General features: G+C 45.0%; 1 protein-coding gene across 1 annotated transcript; it reads left to right on the top strand.

Annotated features, from left to right (window-relative positions):
* Positions 1-13,558: 13,558 nt before the first annotated feature.
* Positions 13,559-16,988, top strand: LOC129836307 (dual specificity protein phosphatase 13-like). Its single transcript, XM_055902286.1, has 3 exons — positions 13,559-13,813; positions 14,310-14,527; positions 15,588-16,988. Exons 1-3 carry the CDS (start codon positions 13,692-13,694, stop codon positions 15,797-15,799), a joined length of 552 nt encoding a protein of 183 aa, XP_055758261.1. The 5' UTR covers positions 13,559-13,691; the 3' UTR covers positions 15,800-16,988.
* The last annotated feature ends 3,107 nt before the right edge of the window (positions 16,989-20,095 follow it).

The raw sequence follows: 20,095 nt of genomic DNA on the forward strand, positions 1-20,095 counted from the left end.
CAGGCTCAGGAGCCTATTCCAGCCATTACAATGAGCCCGTCCTCCTATAGCTCCTCTGACCAGCCTCTTCCGCTCCACAAACTCTGGGTCATGATCCCCACCACAATTGCAACATGGCTGTTCTTCACTCCGATCATCCTTATACTCCTTCTTCTGCACACATTTGAAACATGACCAAATATTTTGCAGTTTTTGCATTGCAGTGGTTTTGGGACAAAGCTCTTACTTGGTATCTCATATATCCTAGATTTACATGAAAGGGAGGTATTCACTATCATCCTTATAAAAAAAGTGCATCCCATTAAGAAACTAATCCTTGTCTGACATACATTTATCATCCCCTTCAGTTTTCAACACTTCATTTTTTAAAATTCCATTCTTTGATACTACTGTTCTCCATTCCTCTTCTCCAACGCCACTCGACCCGCTTCTCGTTTTACACTCGACATCCACTTCCGCCACGATCCTCCCATCTCCAGCTCCGCCTCTTTACCTCTTCTGGTGCTCTCAAACGTCAGTGTCCGTGCTATCCAGGATCCTTGTGATGTCCCTATTGCGAGCCTAAATTAGTTTTAGACTGTCTCTCTTCATTCAAGTACCCCTGAAATTTGTAGATTTGTGAATTCTGCTTTATACAGCCAGTGATTTAGTAGGGTTCTTGTAGCCTTGACTAGCATTTTTCCCTTAATTCAATCCTGCAGACATTATGCACCATTGTGGTTCAATCTCCAATAGAGGGGGTATATACAGTATATCACAAAAGTGAGTACACCCCTCACATTTTTCTAAATATTTGAGTATATCTTTTCATGTGACACCACTGAAGAAATGACACTTTGCTACAATGTAAAGTAGTGAGTGTACAGCTTGTATAACAGTGTAAATTTGCTGTCCCCTCAAAATAACTCAACACACAGCCATTAATGTCTAAACCGCTGGCAACAAAAGTGAGTACACCCCTAAGTGAAAATGTCCAAATTGGGCCCAATTAGCCATTTTCCCTCCCCGGTGTCATGTGACTCGTTAGTGTTACAAGGTCTCAGGTGTGAATAGGGAGCAGGTGTGTTAAATTTGGTGTCATTGCTCTCACACTCCCTCATACTGACTGGTCACTGGAAGTTCAACATGGCACCTCATGGCAAAGAACTCTCTGAGGATCTGAAAAAAAAATGTGTTGCTCTACATAAAGATGGCCTGGGCTATAAGAAGATTGCCAAGACCCTGAAACTGAGCTGCAGCACAGTGGCCAAGACCATACAGTGGTTGAACTGGACAGGTTCCACTCAGAACAGCCCTCGCCATGGTCGACCAAAGAAGTTGAGTGCACGTGCTCAGCGTCATATCCAGAGGTTGTCTTTGGGAAATAGACGTATGAGTGCTGCCAGCATTGCTGCAAAGGTTGAAGGGGTGGGGGGTCAGCCTGTCAGTGCTCAGACCATACGCCGTACACTGCATCAAATTGGTCTGCATGGCTGTCGTCCCAGAAGGAAGCCTCTTCTAAAGATGATGCACAAGAAATCCCGCAAACAGTTTGCTGAAGACAAGCAGACTAAGGACATGGATTACTGGAATCATGTCCTGTGGTCTTATGAGACCAAGATAAACGTATTTGGTTCAGATGGTGTCAAGCGTGTGTGGCGGTAACCAGGTGAGGAGTACAAAGACAAGTGTGTCTTGCCTACAGTCAAGCATGGTGGTGGGAGTGTCATGGTCTAGGGCTGCATGAGTGCTGCCGGCACTGGGGAGCTACAGTTCATTGAGGGAACCATGAATGCCAACATGTACTGTGACATACTGAAGCAGGGCATGATCCCCTCCCTTCGGTGACTGGGCCGCAGGGCAGTATTCCAACATGATAACGACCCCAAACACAGCTCCAAGACGACCCCTGCCTTGCTAAAGAAGCTGAGGGTAAAGGTGATGGACTGGCCAAGCATGTCTCCAGACCTAAACCCTATTGAGCATCTGTGGGGCATCCTCAAACGGAAGGTGGAGGAGTGCAAGGTCTCTAACATCCACCAGCTCTGTGATGTCGTCATGGAGGAGTGGAAGAGGACTCCAGTGACAACCTGTGAAGCTCTGGTGAACTCCATGCCCAAGAGGGTTAAGACGGTGCTGGAAAATGATGGTGGCTTCACAAAATATTGACACTTTGGGCCCAATAAGGACATTTTCACTTAGGGGTGTACTCACTTTTGTTGCCAGCGGTTAAGACATTAATGGCTGTGTGTTGAGTTATTTTGAGGGGACAGCAAATTTACACTGTTATACAAGCTGTACACTCACTACTTTACATTGTAGCAAAGTGTCATTTCTTCAGTGCTGTCACATGAAAAGATATACTCAAATATTTAGAAAAATGTGAAGGGTGTACTCACTTTTGTGATATACTGTACATTATACATTTTGTCAACACCGCAAACTGTTCCATCTGTGCCAACTGTGCCAACTGTGCCAACTGTTTCAACTGTTTCAACTGTTTCAACTATTCCATCTGTACCAACTGTTTCAACTATTCCATCTGTACCAACTGTTTCAACTGTTCCATCTGTACCAACTGTTCCAACTGTTCATGTCAGTCACTTGCTGTCAAAGGCATGTTTAAAATCTCTGCACACCAGGCAAGCAAAAACAAGTGTGCCTAGTGAGAGTTTGCAGTGAGGAGGTAATGGTCTATGTCTGTTTATGTTCAAGGCATGTATGAGGTGAGGACTAACGTTACACTGTTTATGTTCAGGCTTTACAATGAGGGAGCTTCAGGTGCTGTCCAGCAAGACAGGTGAGCTAGTGGGTTGTGTGTCAGGTGTGTCAGGGTCATGTGACTCTGGGCAGAGGTGTGTATGTGAGCCAAATGTGAGGTGAGCCTCCACCTCTGGAGGACCTAGAGGAAGTGTTACATTCAGCCCAGAGCTCATGTAGGCACGGAGACAAGGTGTGGCCCAACCTCTACTTGTGGGACATGTGAGTACACCTGCTTTTCCATCTGTATTTACACAGACTACACACTTATACATACACACCTACTGCCCCATGTACATAGTCATTGAATGCTGGTCACCTCACATTCTGTTTACAAACTGTTGTTTACTCACTGTGTATGTATATACTGTATTCTTGACCTAAGTAGCCTTGCACAAGCTTTGGCTTGAGCGAGCCGGAACAGCTAATAGGGCAGGAGCCTATCTAATGTTTCCGTAGACTGAGGCAGCTTGATGTACAAGTACACCCCCTGCACAGGACGCTAGTCTATCGCAGGGCCTTACCCTCAATCTATCTCCTTAAGGCTGAGTGCCAAGCAGAGCCGCATCAGGTCCCATTTTTACATTCTTTGGTATGACTCGGTATTCTAGAAATAGCTCATCCTATTATACCTACTACTGTACATACCATTTTCTTCCAAATTATTTACTGTCCATACACACCACCAATTTATATTCTGAATTCTATCACTCTAATAAGTCTACTCTGTGATAATGGCGCCGGAGGGGATGGTGGCCATTTTACGGGCTCCTAACCAACTGTGCTATTTTGTTTTGTTTTTTTCGCATTGTTTGTAACTCATTTTGTACATAATGTTGCTGCTACCATCTCTTACGACCGAAAAGAGCTTCTGGACATCAGAACAGCGATTACTCACCTCGAACTGGACAAAGATTTTTCTTTAATGAGTCCGACGTGAAGGATATACTGCTTTGTCAAGACAAGGCCCAAATCCCCGTCATCAACCTGAAGAAAAGATGGACGAAAAGGGGGAGGAGGGCGGGGTGCCTTGTAAGAATTCGCCAACGAGTAGGTAACCTCCACTACCCTCCGTATTATTGGCCAACGTGCAATCATTGGAAAACAAACAGGACGATTTACGATTAAGACAATCCTACCAACAGGACATTTAAAACTGTAATATCTTATGTTTCACCGAGACGTGGCTGAACAACGACACGGATAATATAGAGCTGGCTGGCTTCTCCATGCATCGGCAGGACAGAGCAGCTATGTCTGGTAAGACGAGGGGCGTTGGTGTGTGTCTGTTTGTCATTAACTGCTGGTGCACGATGTCTAATATTAAAGAAGTCTTGAGGTATTGCTCGCCTGAGGTAGAATACCTAATGATAAGCTGTAGACCACACTATCTACCAAGAGAGTTTTCATCTATATTATTCGTAGCCGTCTATTTACCACCATAAACCGATGCTGGCAATAAGACCGCACTCAACGATCTGTATAAGGCCATAAGCAAGCAAGAAAATGCTCACCCAGAAGCGGGGCTCGTATTGGCCTGGGACTTTAATGCAAGCAAACTTAAATCCATTTTACCTAATTTCTACCAGCATGTCACATGTGCAACCAGAGGAAAAAAACTCTAGACCACATTTACTCCACACACAGAGACGCATACGAAGTTCTCCCTCGCCCTCCATTTGGTAAATCTGACCATAATTCTATCCTATTGATTCCTGCTTACAAGCAAAAACTAAAGCAGGAAGTACCAGTGACTCGCTCAATATGGAAGTGGTCCGATGATGCGAATGCTAGGACTGTTTTGCTAGCACAGACTGGAATATGTTCCGGGATTCAGGCCAACATTCACAAAGCCGCGTGGCCAGACGGATTACCAGGACGTGCACTCAAAGCATGCGAGGACCAACTGGCAAGTGTCGTCACTGACATTTTCAACCTCTCCCTGACCGAGTCTGTAATACCTACATGTTTCAAACCGACCACCATAGTCCCTGTGCCCAAGAAAGCGAAGGTAACCTGCATAAATGATTACCGCACGTAACACTCACGTCGGTAGCCATGAAGTGCTTTGAAAGGCAGATCAATGCTCACATAAACACCATAATGCTGGAAACCCTAGACCCATTCCAATTCGCATACCGCCCTAACAGATCCACAGATGACGCATTCTCAATCGCACTCCACACTGCCTTTTTCCACCTCGACAAAAAGAACACCTATGTGAGAATGCTGTTCATTGACTACAGCTCAGCGTTCAACACCATAGTGCCCGCAAAGCTCATCACTAAGCTAAGGACCCTGGGACTAAACCCCTCCCTCTTCTGCAACTGGATCCTGGACTTCCTGACAGGCCGCCCCCAGGTGGTAAGGGTAGGCAACAACACATTACTGAGGATAATAGCAGACAATATTGCCACTGCTATTTTCCACATCTTCAATTTAAGTCTACTAGAGAGTGTGTGCCCTCAGGCCTGGAGGGAAGCTAAAGTCATTCCACTATCCAAGAATAGTAAAGTCCCCTTTACTGGCTCAAATAGCCAACCAATCAGCCTGTTACCAACCCTTAGTAAACTTCTGGAAAAAATTGTGTTTGACCAGATACAATGCTATTTTACAGTAAACAAATTGACAACAGAATTTCAGCATGCTTATAGGGAAGGACACTCAAAAAGCACAGCACTTACACAAATGACTGGTGATTGGCTGAGAGAAATTAATGATACAATTATTGTGGGGGCTGTCTTGTTAGACTTCAGTGCAGCTTTTGACATTATTTATCATAGTCTGCTGCTGGAAAAACTTATGTGTTATGGCTTTACTCCCCCTGCCATAATGTGGATAAAGAGTTACTTGTCTAACAGAACACAGTGGGTGTTCTTTAATGGAAGCCTATCAAATATAATCCAGTTAGAATCAGGAATTCCCCAGGGCTGCTGTTTAGCCCCCTTGCTTTTTTCAATTTTTACTAACGACATGCCACTGACTTTGAGTAAAGCCAGAGTTTCTATGTATGCAGATGACTCCACACTATACACGTTAGCTACTACAGTGACTGAAGTGACTGCAACAGTTAACAAAGAGCTACAGTTAGTTTCAGAGTGGGTTGCAAGGAATAAGTTAGCCCTAAATATTTCTAAAACTTAAAGCATTCTATTTGGAACAAAACACTCACTAAACCCTAAACCTCAACTAAATCCTCTAATAAATAATGTGGAAATTGAGCAAGTTGAGATTACTAAATTGCTTGGAGTAACACTAGATTGTAAACTGTCATGGTCAAAACATATTGATGCTGTAGTAGCTAAGATGGGGAGAAGTCTGTCTTTAATAAAACAATGCTCTGCCTACTTAACAACACTGTCAACAAGGCAGGTCCTACAGGCCCTAGTTTTGTCGCACATTGACTACTGTTCAGTCGTGTGGTCAGGTGCCAAAAAAAGGACTTAGGAAAATTGCAATTGGCTCAGAACAGGGAGCATGGCTGGCCTTTGGATGTACACAGAGAGCTAACATTAATAATATGCATGTCAATCTCTCCTGGCTGAAAGATGAGGAGAGATTGACTTCATTGCTACTTTTATTTATGAGAGGTATTGACATGTTGAATGCACCGAGCTGTCTGTCTAAACTACTGGAACACAGCTCGGACACCCATGCATACCCCACAAGACATGCCACAAGAGGTCTCTTCACTGTCCCCAAGTCCAGAACAGACTATGGGAGGCACACAGTACTACATAGAGCCATGACTACATGGAACTCTATTCCACATCAAGTAACTGACGCAAGCAGTAAAATTAGATTTAAAAACACATTAAAAAACACCATATGGAACAGCGGGGACTGTGAAGCAACACAAACATTGGCACAGACACATGCATACACACACAAACACACACACACACACACACACACACACACACACACACACACACACACACACACACACACACACACACACACACACACACACACACACACGATAACATACGCACTATACATACTGTTAGGTTCTTAGTTTTCAGAGTAAATAACCCACGGACACTAGAGAAGCTTTAACCAAGCTTATTCTTCCCAAAGGTTCTGTACAGCTGAAATCAGACAGCAAAACATTTCAGACATCACAGTTTATATACATCCCACTTAAGACACTCCTCTTTCTCTCCAATCCTTACATTTTATGGCTCTACAGGAAGCTAACAAAGAGGGTAACAGGATTCCAAACATTTTATTACCCTCTTAAGAGAATCTGTCCTCACCTCCTGACCTCAACCCCTCTTTCATCTAATACCCAGATGTCCATCTGTCTTCCCTATATCAACCCATCGCTCTCCTCTCCTCCATCAAACACATTCCAAAGCCTTCTGTCTTTCTTCAGAGAACCATTAACTTCTAACATAACCCCCAGTCTCTTTCATTTCCTATCGTTCATTTAATATCTCAATGTTCAACGTTTAGCCGATTCCAACAATACACATGGATTTAGTACTGTAAATATGTGGTAGTGGTGGAGTATGGGCCTGAGTTTGCTGACAACACAACAGTGGTAGGCCTGATCACTAACAACGATGATACATTCTATAGGGAGGAGGTCAGAGACCTGGCCGTGTGGTGCCAGGACAACAACCTCTCCCTCAACGTGAGCAAGACAAAGTAGCTGATCATGGACTATAGGAAAAGGAGGGCCGAACAGGCCCCCATTAACATCGACAGGGCTGAAGTGGAGCTGGTCGAGAGTTTCAAGTTCCTTGGTGTCCACATCACCAACGAACTATCATGGTCCAAACACACCAAGACAGTTGTGAAGAGGGCACGAAAACACCTTTTCCCCCTCGGGAGATTGAAAAGATTTGGCATGGGTCCCCAGATCCTTAAAAAGTTCTACAGCTGCACCATCAAGAGCATCCTGACCGGTTGCATCACCACCTGGTATGGCAACTGCTCTGCATCTGAACGTAAGGCGCTACAGAGGGTAATGCATGCGGCCCAGTACATCACTGGGGCCAAGCTTCCTGACATACCAGGCGGTGTCAGAGGAAGGCCCAAAAATGGTCAAAGACTCAAGTCTCCCAAGTCATAGACTGTTCTTTATGCTACCGCACAGCAAGCGGTAGCACCAAGTCTAGGTCCAAAAGGCTCCTTAACAGCTTCTACACCAAAGCCATAAGACTGCTGAACAATTCATCAAATGGGCACCCCCCGTCTGTTTTTACACTGCTGCTACTCGCTGTTTATTATCTATGCATAGTCACTTTACAAATTACCTCGACTAACCTGTACCCCTGCACATTGACTCGGGTACCGGTACCCCCTGTATGTAGCCTCGTTATTGTTATGTCATTTTCTTGTGTTACTTCTTGATTATTATAATTTTTTTAAACTTGAGTTTATTTACAAAATATTTTCTTAACTCTATTTCTTGAACTGCATTGTTGGTTAAAGGCTTGTAAGTAAGCATTTCACGATAAGGTCTACACCGAAGATGTGGATGTCCATTATGGCAGCCCAGCACCTCTCTGATTCAGAGGGGTTGGGTTAAATGTGGAAGACATATTTCAGTTGAATGCATTCATTTGCACAACTGACTAGTTATCCCCCTTTCCCTTTCCTTACCTGTTGTATTCGGTGCATGTGACAAATAACATTTGATTTGGATTGATAATTGGACCTGTTCTGTCATTTCTTGAATTCTTCTTTAGATTTTTGATTGTGTATAAAAAAAATGGAATCCTTTATTTAACTAGGCAAGTCAGTTAAGAACAAATTCTTATTTACATTGACGGCCTACCCCGGCCAAACCCGGACCAATTGTGCGCCGCCCTATGGGACTCCCAATCACAGAGATTGAAAAACAGCTCTATCTCAAGGCCATCAGACTGCTAAACAGCAATCACTAACTCAGAGAGGCTGTTGCCTACATTGAGACCCAATCACTAGCCACTTTAATAAATGGATCACTAGTCACTTTAATAATGTTTACATATCTTACGTTACTCATATCATACGTATATACTGTATTTTATACCATCTATTGCACCTTGCCTATGCCGCTCGGCCATCGTTCATCCATATATTTACATGTACATATTCTCATTCACCCCTTTAGATTTGTGTGTGTTAGGTAGTTGTTGGGGAATTGTTAGATTACTTGTTAGATATTACTCCACTGCCGGAACTAGAAGCAGAAGCATTTCGCTACACTCGCATTAACATCTGATAACCATGTGTATGTGACCAATAACATTTTATTTAATTTGATTCGACACAAACACACACCTCCTTTCCACCTCCATTCCTCCCTCCCTCCTGTCATCTGATGACCTTAGCTGTGATGTAATTCCTGTTACATCACTCTCTTTCTTTCTTTGCCTTCCTTTGTTAATCCATCTTTATCCTATCTCTATTTCCATCCCTCATTTTTCTACCCCGTATTGTAGTCCTCTCCCCCTGATGAATATACAGTGCATTCGGAAAGTATTCAGACCTCTTGACTTTTTACACATTTTGTTATGTTGCAGCCTTCTTCAAAAATGGATGAAATTAATTGTTTTCCTCATCAATCTAGACAAAATACCCCATAATGACAAAGTGAAAACAGGTTTCTAGAAATTTTAGCACATCTATAAAATATATAAACAGAAATACCATATTTACTTAAGTATTCAGACCCTTTGCTATGAGACTTGAAATTGAGCTCAGGTGCATCCTGTTTCCATTGATCATCCTTGAGATGTTTCCACAAGGTGATTGGAGTCCACCTGTGGTAAATTCAATTGATTTGACATGATTTGGAAAGGCACATGCCTGTCTATTTAAGGTCCCACAGTTGACAGTGCATGTCAGAGCAAAAACCAAGCCATGAGGTCAAAGGAATTGTCTGTAGAGCTCTGAGACAGGATTGTGTTGAGGCAAAGATCTGGGGAAGGGTTCCAAAAAATGTCTGCAGCATTGAAGGCCCCAAGAACACAGTGGCCTCCATCATTCTTAAATTGAAGAAGTTTGGAACCATCAAGACTCTTCCTAGAACTGGCCGCCCGGCCAAACTGAGTAATCGAGGGAGAAGGGCCTTGGTCAGGGAGGTGACCACGAACCCAATGGTCACTCTGATAGAGCTCCAGTTCCTCTGTGGAGATGGGAGAACCTTCCAGAAGAACAACCATCTCTGCAGCACTCCACCAAACAGGCTTTTATGGTAGACTGGCTAGCTAGACGGATGCCACTCCTCAGTAAAAGGCATATGGAGTTTGTCAAAAGGCACCCAAAGACTCCCAGACCATGAGAAACAAGATTCTCTGGTCTGATGAAACCAAGATTGAACTCTTTGGCCTGAATGCCAAGCGTCACGTCTGGAGGAAACCTGGTACCATCCCTACGGTGAAGCATGGTGGTGGCAGCATCATGCTGGGGGGGATGTTTTTCAGCGACAGGGATTGGGAGACTGGTCAGGATCGTGGGAAAGATAATCGGAGCAAAGTACAGAGAGATCCTTGATAAAAACCTGCTCCAGAGCACTCAGGACCTCAGACTGCGGCGAAGGTTCACCTTCCAACAGGACAACAGCTATAAGCATAGCCAAGACAACGCAGGAGTGGCTTTGAGACAAGTCTCTGAATGTCCTTGAGTGGCCCAGGCAGTGCCCGGACTTCAACCCGATCGAACGTCTCTGGAGAGACCAGAAAATAGCTATGCAGCGACGCTCCCCATCCAAACTGACAGAGCTTGAGAGGATCTGCAGAGAAGAATGGGAGAAACTCCCCAAATACAGGTTTGCCAAGCTTGTAGCGGCATACCCAAGAAGACTCGAGGATGTAATCGCTCCCAAAGGTGCTTCAACAAAATACTGTGTAAAGGGTCTGTAAAGGCAGTCATTGTTGTTCTCCCCCTTAGACGAGGAGGAGCATGGATAGGACCAAGATACGGATTGAGGGAAATAAGCCATCTTTTAATGAAAACAGCAAACAAGACACTACAAAACAACAAACGTGACTAACCTTCAACCGTCCATGTGTGGACACAGGAACAAACACCCACAAAACCCCAGTGAAACCCTGGCTGCCTTAGTATGACTCTCAATTAGAGACAAACGATACACACCTGTCTCTAATTGAGAATCATACCAGGCCGAACACAAAAACCAACCTAGAAATACAAAACATAGACTGCCCACCCAAAACACACGCCCTGACCATAAACACATACAAAAACAACATAAAACAGGTCAGGACCGTTACAGAACCCCCCCCTCAAGGTGCGAACGCCGGGCGCACCAGCACAAAGTCCAGGGGAGGGTCTGGGTGGGCAGTTGACCACGGTGGTGGCTCAGGCTGAGGGCGAGGTCCCCACCCCACCATAATCAATCCCCGCTTCTTTATCCCCCTCCCAATGACCACCCTCCCACTAACACCACCTAAATGAAGGGGCAGCACCGGGATAAGGGGCAGCACCGGGATAAGGGGCGGCACCGGGATAAGGGGCGGCACCGGGATAAGGGGCGGCAGGTCCTGGCTGAGGGACTCCGGCAGGTCCTGGCTGAGGGACTCCGGCAGGTCCTGGCTGAGGGACTCCGGCAGGTCCTGGCTGAGGGACTCCGGCAGGTCCTGGCTGAGGGACTCCGGCAGGTCCTGGCTGAGGGACTCCGGCAGGTCCTGGCTGAGGGACTCCGGCAGGTCCTGGCTGAGGGACTCCGGCAGGTCCTGGCTGAGGGACTCCGGCAGGTCCTGGCTGAGGGACTCCGGCAGGTCCTGGCTGAGGGACTCCGGCAGGTCCTGGCTGAGGGACTCCGGCAGGTCCTGGCTGAGGGACTCCGGCAGGTCCGGGCTGAGGGACTCCGGCAGGTCCGGGCTGAGGGACTCCGGCAGGTCCGGGCTGAGGGACTCCGGCAGGTCCGGGCTGAGGGACTCCGGCAGGTCCGGGCTGAGGGACTCCGACCGGTCCGGGCTGAGGGACTCCGACCGGTCCGGGCGTAGGGACTCCGGCAGGTCCTGGCTGAGGGACTCCGGCAGGTCCTGGCTGGACGGCTCTGGCAGGTCCTGGCTGGACGGCTCTGGCAGGTCCTGGCTGGACGGCTCTGGCAGGTCCTGGCTGGACGGCTCTGGCAGGTCCTGGCTGGACGGCTCTGGCAGGTCCTGGCTGGACGGCTCTGGCAGGTCATGGCAGGTCATGGCAGGACGGCTCTGGCTGGTCATGGCAGGACGGCTCTGGCTGGTCATGGCAGGACGGCTCTGGCTGACTGAGACGCACTATAGGCCTGGTGCGTGGTACCGGAACTGGAGGTACCGGGCTGAGGGCACGCACCTCAGGGCGAGTGCGGGGAGCAGGAACTGGGCACACTGGACTCTCGTGGCGCACTCTAGGCCTGGTGCGTGGTACCGGAACTGGAGGTACCGGGCTGGAGACACGCACCATAGGGAGAGTGCGTGGAAGAGGAACAGGGCTCTGGAGATGCACTGGAAGCCTGGTGCGTGGTGTAGGCACTGGTGGTACTGAGCTGGGGTGGGAAGGTGGCGCCGGATATACCGGACCGTGAAGGAGGACACGTGCTCTTGAGCACCGAGCCTCCCCAACCTTACCAGGTTGAATGGTCCCCGTAGCCCTGCCAGTGCGGCGAGGTGGAATAGCCCGCACTGGGCTATGCAGGTGAACCGGGGACACCACCTGTAAGGCTGGTGCCATGTACGCCGGCCCGAGGAGACGTACTGGAGACCAGATACGTTGGGCCGGCTTCATGGCACTCGGCTCGATGCCCAACCTAGCCCTCCCAGTGCGGCAAGGTGGAATAGGCCGCACTGGGCTAAGCACGCGTACTGGGGACACCGTGCGCTTTACCGCATAACACGGTGTCTGACCAGTACGACGCCCTCTTACTCCACGGCAAGCCCGGGGAGTTGGCTCAGGTATCCAACCCGGCTTCGCCACACTCCCCTTTAGCCCCCCCCCCCCAAGAAATTTTTGGGTTAGCCTCTCGGGCTTCCGGCCTCTCCTATGTGCTGCCTCCTCATACCAGCGCTCCTGGGCTGTGGCTGCCTTCTTCACCTCCCGCGAGCGGCGATTCACACCAACCTTAGCCCAGGGTCCTTCTCCGTTGAATATTTGTTCCCAACTCCATTCCTCTTCTCTCCATTGCTTTAGTTCCTTTTCTCTCTCCTCAATCCGCTTGGTCCTGTTGTGGTGGGTGTTTCTGTAAAGGCAGTCATTGTTGTTCTCCCCCTTAGACGAGGAGGAGCATGGATAGGACCAAGATGCGGATTGAGGGAAATAAGCCATCTTTTAATGAAAACAGCAAACAAGACACTACAAAACAACAAACGTGACTAACCTTCAACCGTCCATGTGTGGACACAGGAACAAACACCCACAAAACCCCAGTGAAACCCTGGCTGCCTTAGTATGACTCTCAATTAGAGACAAACGATACACACCTGTCTCTAATTGAGAATCATACCAGGCCGAACACAAAAACCAACCTAGAAATACAAAACATAGACTGCCCACCCAAAACACACGCCCTGACCATAAACACATACAAAAACAACATAAAACAGGTCAGGACCGTTACAGGGTCTGAATACTTATGTATTTGATATTTAAATGTTTTATTGTTAATAAATTTGAGAACATTTCTGAACATGGTTTTTGCTTTGTTAGAAATGGGGTATTGTATGTAGATTGATGAGTAAATGCACTTTCTGAATGCACTGTATATATAGAGAGGGACTGAAAGAGAGACTGAGACTGAAAGAGAGAGAGAGGCAGACTGAGAAAGAAACAGAGAGAAAGAACAGGCTGAACCCAGAGCTAAATCGGTGGACAACCAGCAGCCACCTGCTTATGTCCCTCACACACCTACCCCCACCCCCATACACACACACACCCTCGCCTGCTGGAGTTGGTCACACACGGCCAGAGGGCTGCAGTAGTTGAGTCAGTCAAGGTGGTGCTACTGTCTAGGGAGAATGTCAAAGGGAGAGCAGCAAGACCTGGTGGCTATTAAAGAACTAGAGTCAATCCTGGAGTCCTGCAAGCTTGATCTGACACCACTAGATGAGGTCTGGCCTAATCTCTACATCGGAAACGTGTAAGATTTTGTTTCTTATTTGAGTTATTTTCTTTCTAAATTCCCTTACCCCTGCCCCTGGGTTGGATGGGTTTTAGAAATACGGCAATAGAGATAATAATAGATGAAATCTATTGGATCCCCCTATCCAATCCTTTCGGTTCTATAGAGGTATGAGTAAGAGCTAAAAAGTAGAGACTCAGGGTCAGAGGCTAGAGGTTGATTTGGAATTCAGCATCTCAAGTTCCTATAGTGGACTCTATTGCCCTACTGAACTCTGCTGAACACTACTAAACCTTACAGAACACTGTTGAACACATACTGAACATGGAATTACTGAATATTGCTCTTTTTTTAAACTACTGCATACATTCTTTGCCTAAATCTTGTCTATATTCTTCCAGGCGGTTCACTGATTAATCCGTTCTCTGCGTGTTATTTCTGTTCAAACAGTTATGCAATCTCACATTTCACATGTCTCTCTCCCCATATATTTCACCCTCTGTCTTTTCCTTAGGGCCATAGCTCAGAACAGGGGTGCATTAAAGAAGCTTGGTATCACACACATCCTGAACGCAGCTCACTTTAAGCAGGGCAGCATCGGTGACCAGGATTACTATGGAAACACCTGTGTGTACTGTGGCTTCCCTACAGAAGACTCATCCCATTTTGACCTCAGCCAGTACTTTAAACCTGCAGCTGACTTCATACATAAGGCCCTGAAGCCTAAAGATGGTACGGGCACTTTAATGCATGTGTTTACTGTATGTATATGTTTGTGTTTACTGAATGTGTTTACTGTGTTTATGACTGTATGTGTTTACATGACTGAATGTGTTTACTGTGTTTGTAAAGTGTGTTTACATTGCTGAATGTGTTAACTGTGTTTATGTACTGTTTGTTTACATTACTGTATGTGTTTACTGTGTTTATGTACTGTGTGTTTACATTACTGAATGTGTTTACTGTGTTTATGTACTTTGTGTTTACATTACTAAATGTATTTACTGTGTTTATGTACTGTGTGTTTACATTACTGTATGTGTTTACTGTGTTTATGTACTGTGTGTTTACATTACTGTATGTGTTTACTGTGTTTATGTACTGTGTGTTTACATTACTGAATATGTTTACTGTGTTCATGACTGTATGTGTTTACATTACTGTATGTGTTTACTGTGTTTATGTACTTTATGTGTTTACATTACTAAATGTATTTACTGTGTTTATGTACTGTGTGTGTTTACATTACTGTATGTGTTTACTGTGTTTATGTACTGTGTGTTTACATTACTGAATGTGTTTACTGTGTTTATGTACTTTATGTGTTTACATTACTGTATGTGTTTACTGTGTTTATGACTGTATGTGTTTACATGACTGAATGTGTTTACTGTGTTTATGTACTGTGTGTTTACATTACTGAATGTGTTTACTGTGTTTATGTACTGTGTGTTTACATTACTGTATGTGTTTACTGTGTTTATGACTGTTTGTGTTTACATGACTGAATGTGTTTACTGTGTTCATGTACTGTGTGTTTACATTACCGAATGTGTTTACTGTGTTTAAGTACTGAATGTGTTTACATAACTGAATGTGTTTACTGTGTTTATGTACTGAATGTGTTTACATTACTGAATGTGTTTACTGTGTTTATGTACTGAATGTGTTTACTTCTGTACAGTTTATTTAAGACTGTCTCTAGGCACATTTGAGTTCCTTCATCAAACTCTGCCTCTCCCTTCATTCCCTCCTTCTCTCTTTATTCCCACACTCTCTCTATCCTCTCCAGGGAAGGTGTTGGTGCATTGCATCATGGGTATAAGTCGTTCCGCCACGCTGGTGCTGGCGTTCCTGATGATGCACTGTCATCTGCCGCTTCGCACCGCGCTCAAACATGTGACCCAGCGACGTGCCATCTACCCCAACAGACACTTCCTGTCACTACTGCTCACCCTCGACACACAGCTCACACGCAAGAGGAGACTATGTCCTCTTCTCTGACAGCCCTTCTTTCATCCCTCACTCCTCCCATCCCTCGCTCGTCTCACCTCATCCGTCTCCCCTCTTTTCTATCTATCCATCTCACACACAATCCTTTATACTGGTTGAAAATATGTAGTTGTAGGACTTTTACAGTAGGTACAAACTGGTATTAAAGCACAGCATGTGTCACGCCCTGGCCTTAGTTATCTTTGTTATTTTAGTTAGGCCAGGGTGTGACATTGGGGAATGTATGTGTTTTGTATTGTCTAGGGGTTGTTGTATGTTTATGGGGCAGTGTTTAGTCTAGGTGTATGTATGTCTATGGTTGCCTAGATTGGTTCTCAATTAGAGACAGCTGTCTATCGTTGTCTCTGATTGGGAGCCATATTTAGGCAGCCATAGTCATTAGGTAGTTTGTGGGTGATTCTCTATGTCTATGTGTAAGTTGCCAGTGTATGCACTTATTGTTTGTATAGCTTCACGTTTGTATAGTGTTCGTTTAGTTTTCATCTTCATTAAAGAAGAATGTATTGTTATCCCGCTGCGCCTTGGTCCTCCTCACTTAAATGTTACGACGAACGTGACAGCATGTTGTATATACTGTGAATAACCATATAATGCGGTAGCAGGATTCCCTGGAGATAATGTCGATGCTCAATGCCTTTTAAAATCTAAAATAGCTGAACTTTTCAACATCCCTGTGTTAGCCAGTGGTGATAGTGTAAAGGTTTTCTTCCAGGGGTGAAGGAGAGGACCAAAATGCAGCACGGCTAGTGTTCAACATGTTTAATAAAATAACAAGTGAAACACTACAAACATACAAAATAACAAAATGTGCAGAAACAGAGACAGACCTATCTGGTGCAGACAATCACAGAGACAGGAAACAAACACCCACAAACCCCCAACACAAAACAAGCCTCCTATATATGAGTAGCAATCAGAGACAACGACTACCATCTGTCTCTGATTGAGAACCCACACTAGGCTGACATAGAAACAGACAAACTAGACACACACCATAAAATTCCCACCCAGCTCACGTCCTGACCAACTAAACACTTACAAAACAACAGAAAACAGGTCAGGAACGTGACAGATAGTTGAACCTGCTGTGAGTTGTGCAGCTGAGCATTGTCTCCTGGGAATCTATCAGTTGAAACACTAATAATGAGATTACACAATTAAAAAGGTAATTTTTGTTCAAGTTTGGTGTCTGTTGTATTACTTTCAGACGTCTACTACAACTATATTATGAACAATAACTCCTCTCCATTTTGAATAGTGTCCAGCTGTCCAGTAAATGTTTTCGTCATTGGTGAGAAGGTATAGAATTACAGAGGGTTAAAAATGGAAACTAACTGCAGGTGTGTGTGTGGGAAGAGGAGCAGACACAGTGAGAGGAGGGACTACGCTGCCTGTCAAAAGTAAGTTGACTTGGATCAGAGGGGAAAGATGTTTTATTTGAAATTGTTGACCTGACCAGACTGTTTTCTGCTCTGCTCTGGTTTAGCTGTCACTGTGACACACACCTCCTCTCCAGACTGTGTCAGCATGTCTCTGAGGGAGCGGTGATGTGAGCGTCCGTCTGCCTGAGCTGTTGGTGCTCCTGCTAGCCAACCGACAGCCCACCGGCCACCTCAAACCAAGTCTAGCCCAACCGCTACATCGGCAACCTGTAGGTACACGCACACACACGCACGCACGCACGCACGCACGCACGCACGCACGCACACACACACACACACACACACACACACACACACACTGGTCTCTGCCCCTGCAGTGGTCTGTCAGCCAACCAAGAGGACACATTTCATCTGTCAGAGCTGTGTCAGATCTTGTGGACCAATAGGCAGCCTGTAGGACCTAGTCTGGCCCAACCTCTACATCGGAGTGAGTATGTTGTGTGTGTGTGTGTGTGTGTGTAGAACTATAGTTTATAGAACAGTATGTAATACGCAGGGCTGTGGCTCGTGATAAAGCCCTGTTGTCATCTCTGGGTATCACTCACATCGTAAACAGTGAGGATGGCTGTCACCGGATCATCACTGGCTCAGGTTACTATAGCGACCTGCCGGTGGAGTACTATGGTGTGGTGGAGGCTCCAGATGATACAGAGTTTAACCTTCATCCTCACTTCAACCCCACTGCAGATTTAATTTATACCACCATGAAGCAAGACGCTGAGTGCAGTCACAAACACACACATACACCGCTCTGAAACAAAATGGTTATTAAGGTATAATACTATGTATGTCCTGGAGTCAAGGTGTTTGTCCACTGTGCTATGGGCATCAGCTGCCGTGGTGTTCTGGCGTATCTGATTATATACCTTTCTCTGGTGGATGCCATAATGGACCAAACTCTGGCTTCCTGTACCAACTCATACAGCTGGACCTCCTCCTCAGGAGCAGAGGACACACACATGTGCACACACACACACATGTGCACACACATGTGCATACAAACACACACACACACACACACACACACACACACACACACACACACACACACACACACACACACACACACACACACACACACACACACACACACACACACACACACATGTACACACACACACACATGTGCACACACACACACACACACACGTGCATACACACACACACACACACCATGAAGTTTCATTTAAAGGGGCAATCTTCGATTGGTACGTATTTTTTATTTGATTTTTTATTACTGAAATACAACCATTGATTCTTAAGGAAAATAACGTATAAATGCGTCATGAGCTTAGTTCAACTGTTGTGCACCATCAGAACCCAATATATAAGCATGTTTCACTCCCTTGATTCTAAATGAACACTGTATAGCCTCAAAACATGGTTAAAACTATAATGTTGATATCCTGCATGGTCAATGGTTACATTTACCAAGCTCTCAATTGCAGATTGAACCTTCCGTAGTATAAAAATATTTCTCATTTTGTGAATTTTGCCACTCCAGTGACATTGATTCTGATAACTTTACAGCAAGGTAAATGATGAGAAAAAAACATATTTTTATTTGTAGTGACTGCCTTAGTGTTACAAACTGACATTAGTGTCACCAGAGGTTAGTTTAGGCTCAGTAATACAGAGGGGGGAAACACAGTTTCCTTGATGTCACCACCACAACTTCATCTAAGATACTTTATTGCTGATATCAACAGTAGCTTAGAACACATTATCTGAGACCCTTCATTTGTGGTATTACTGGGTTTGCCAAGTTACAAATCGACTTACATTGGACATAACCATCAATACAGGTGGAAGTTTTAAAGACTTGATAACAGCAGTAATATTCTACTGATAAGGACTCCTATTTAACCTGCCATCTGGTCTCACGGCCTCCAATAGAAACCCAACAAGACTGAACAACCTGTGCTGTGACCTGAAATGGCAACTTTGTGATTATTACTAAAGTAGGATAAATTAATTGTATTCAAATTATACTGTAAAAAACAAAAGAGCCCTTTAATGCTAAGCTTGGTCATTATTTAATAAACAACAATATACAACTGATATCATGATTAAGCAATTCTTCCTGCATTGTAGCAACAGTAAAAAGCAACTTTAAATCAGGTTATAGCACCTGTTGTGTTTGTTGTGATTGGTCAAAATCTCTTGCGAATGCAATATGTTGTAAATTACATACTTGACAGATTTATCAATCTAACCGGCTAGTTGTAACTCATCCATTTTACAATACCAATGCAGTACATTGCTATGGTACAGTAAATTGACAAGATACTGTTACAGTAGTGATAGAATTCAGACTCAGAGTAGAGGTGTGGGTCTTTTCAGTGATTGTTATTTGATAAACACCATGACTGTTTAGTGGTTAATAGTTAACCTTTAACCCTATGGTTAGATATATGACTAAAGTAATTATTTGGCTGTGTTTTTGAGTCCACAAGACAATCATCACACAGAACATATCCATGAAAGCACATGTCAAACTCATTCCGCGGAGGGCTGAGTGTCTGCGGGTTTTTGCTCCTCTCTTGTACTTTATTGTTTAATTAAGGCCACTGATTATAAGGAACTTCCCTCACCTTGTTGTCTAGGTCTTAATTAACAGGGAAAATCAACAACCAGCAGACACTACGCCCTCCATGGAATGAGTTTGTCTACCTGGCATTAAAGGGTCAAACGCAATAACTGTTTATATAAGAGAAGTTGAAAAATGGAATGAAAAATGTATTCACAAACAGGCCATTTCACCTATTGTTATGTGCATTAATATATTGTATGATGTGATGAGATGTTTGCGTTCTTGATGAACATTCTCCAGTCTGTTAACCCC

The sequence above is a fragment of the Salvelinus fontinalis genome, chromosome 37 (assembly GCF_029448725.1).
Source record: "Salvelinus fontinalis isolate EN_2023a chromosome 37, ASM2944872v1, whole genome shotgun sequence".
In the NCBI taxonomy this organism is placed as follows: Eukaryota; Metazoa; Chordata; class Actinopteri; order Salmoniformes; family Salmonidae; genus Salvelinus; species Salvelinus fontinalis.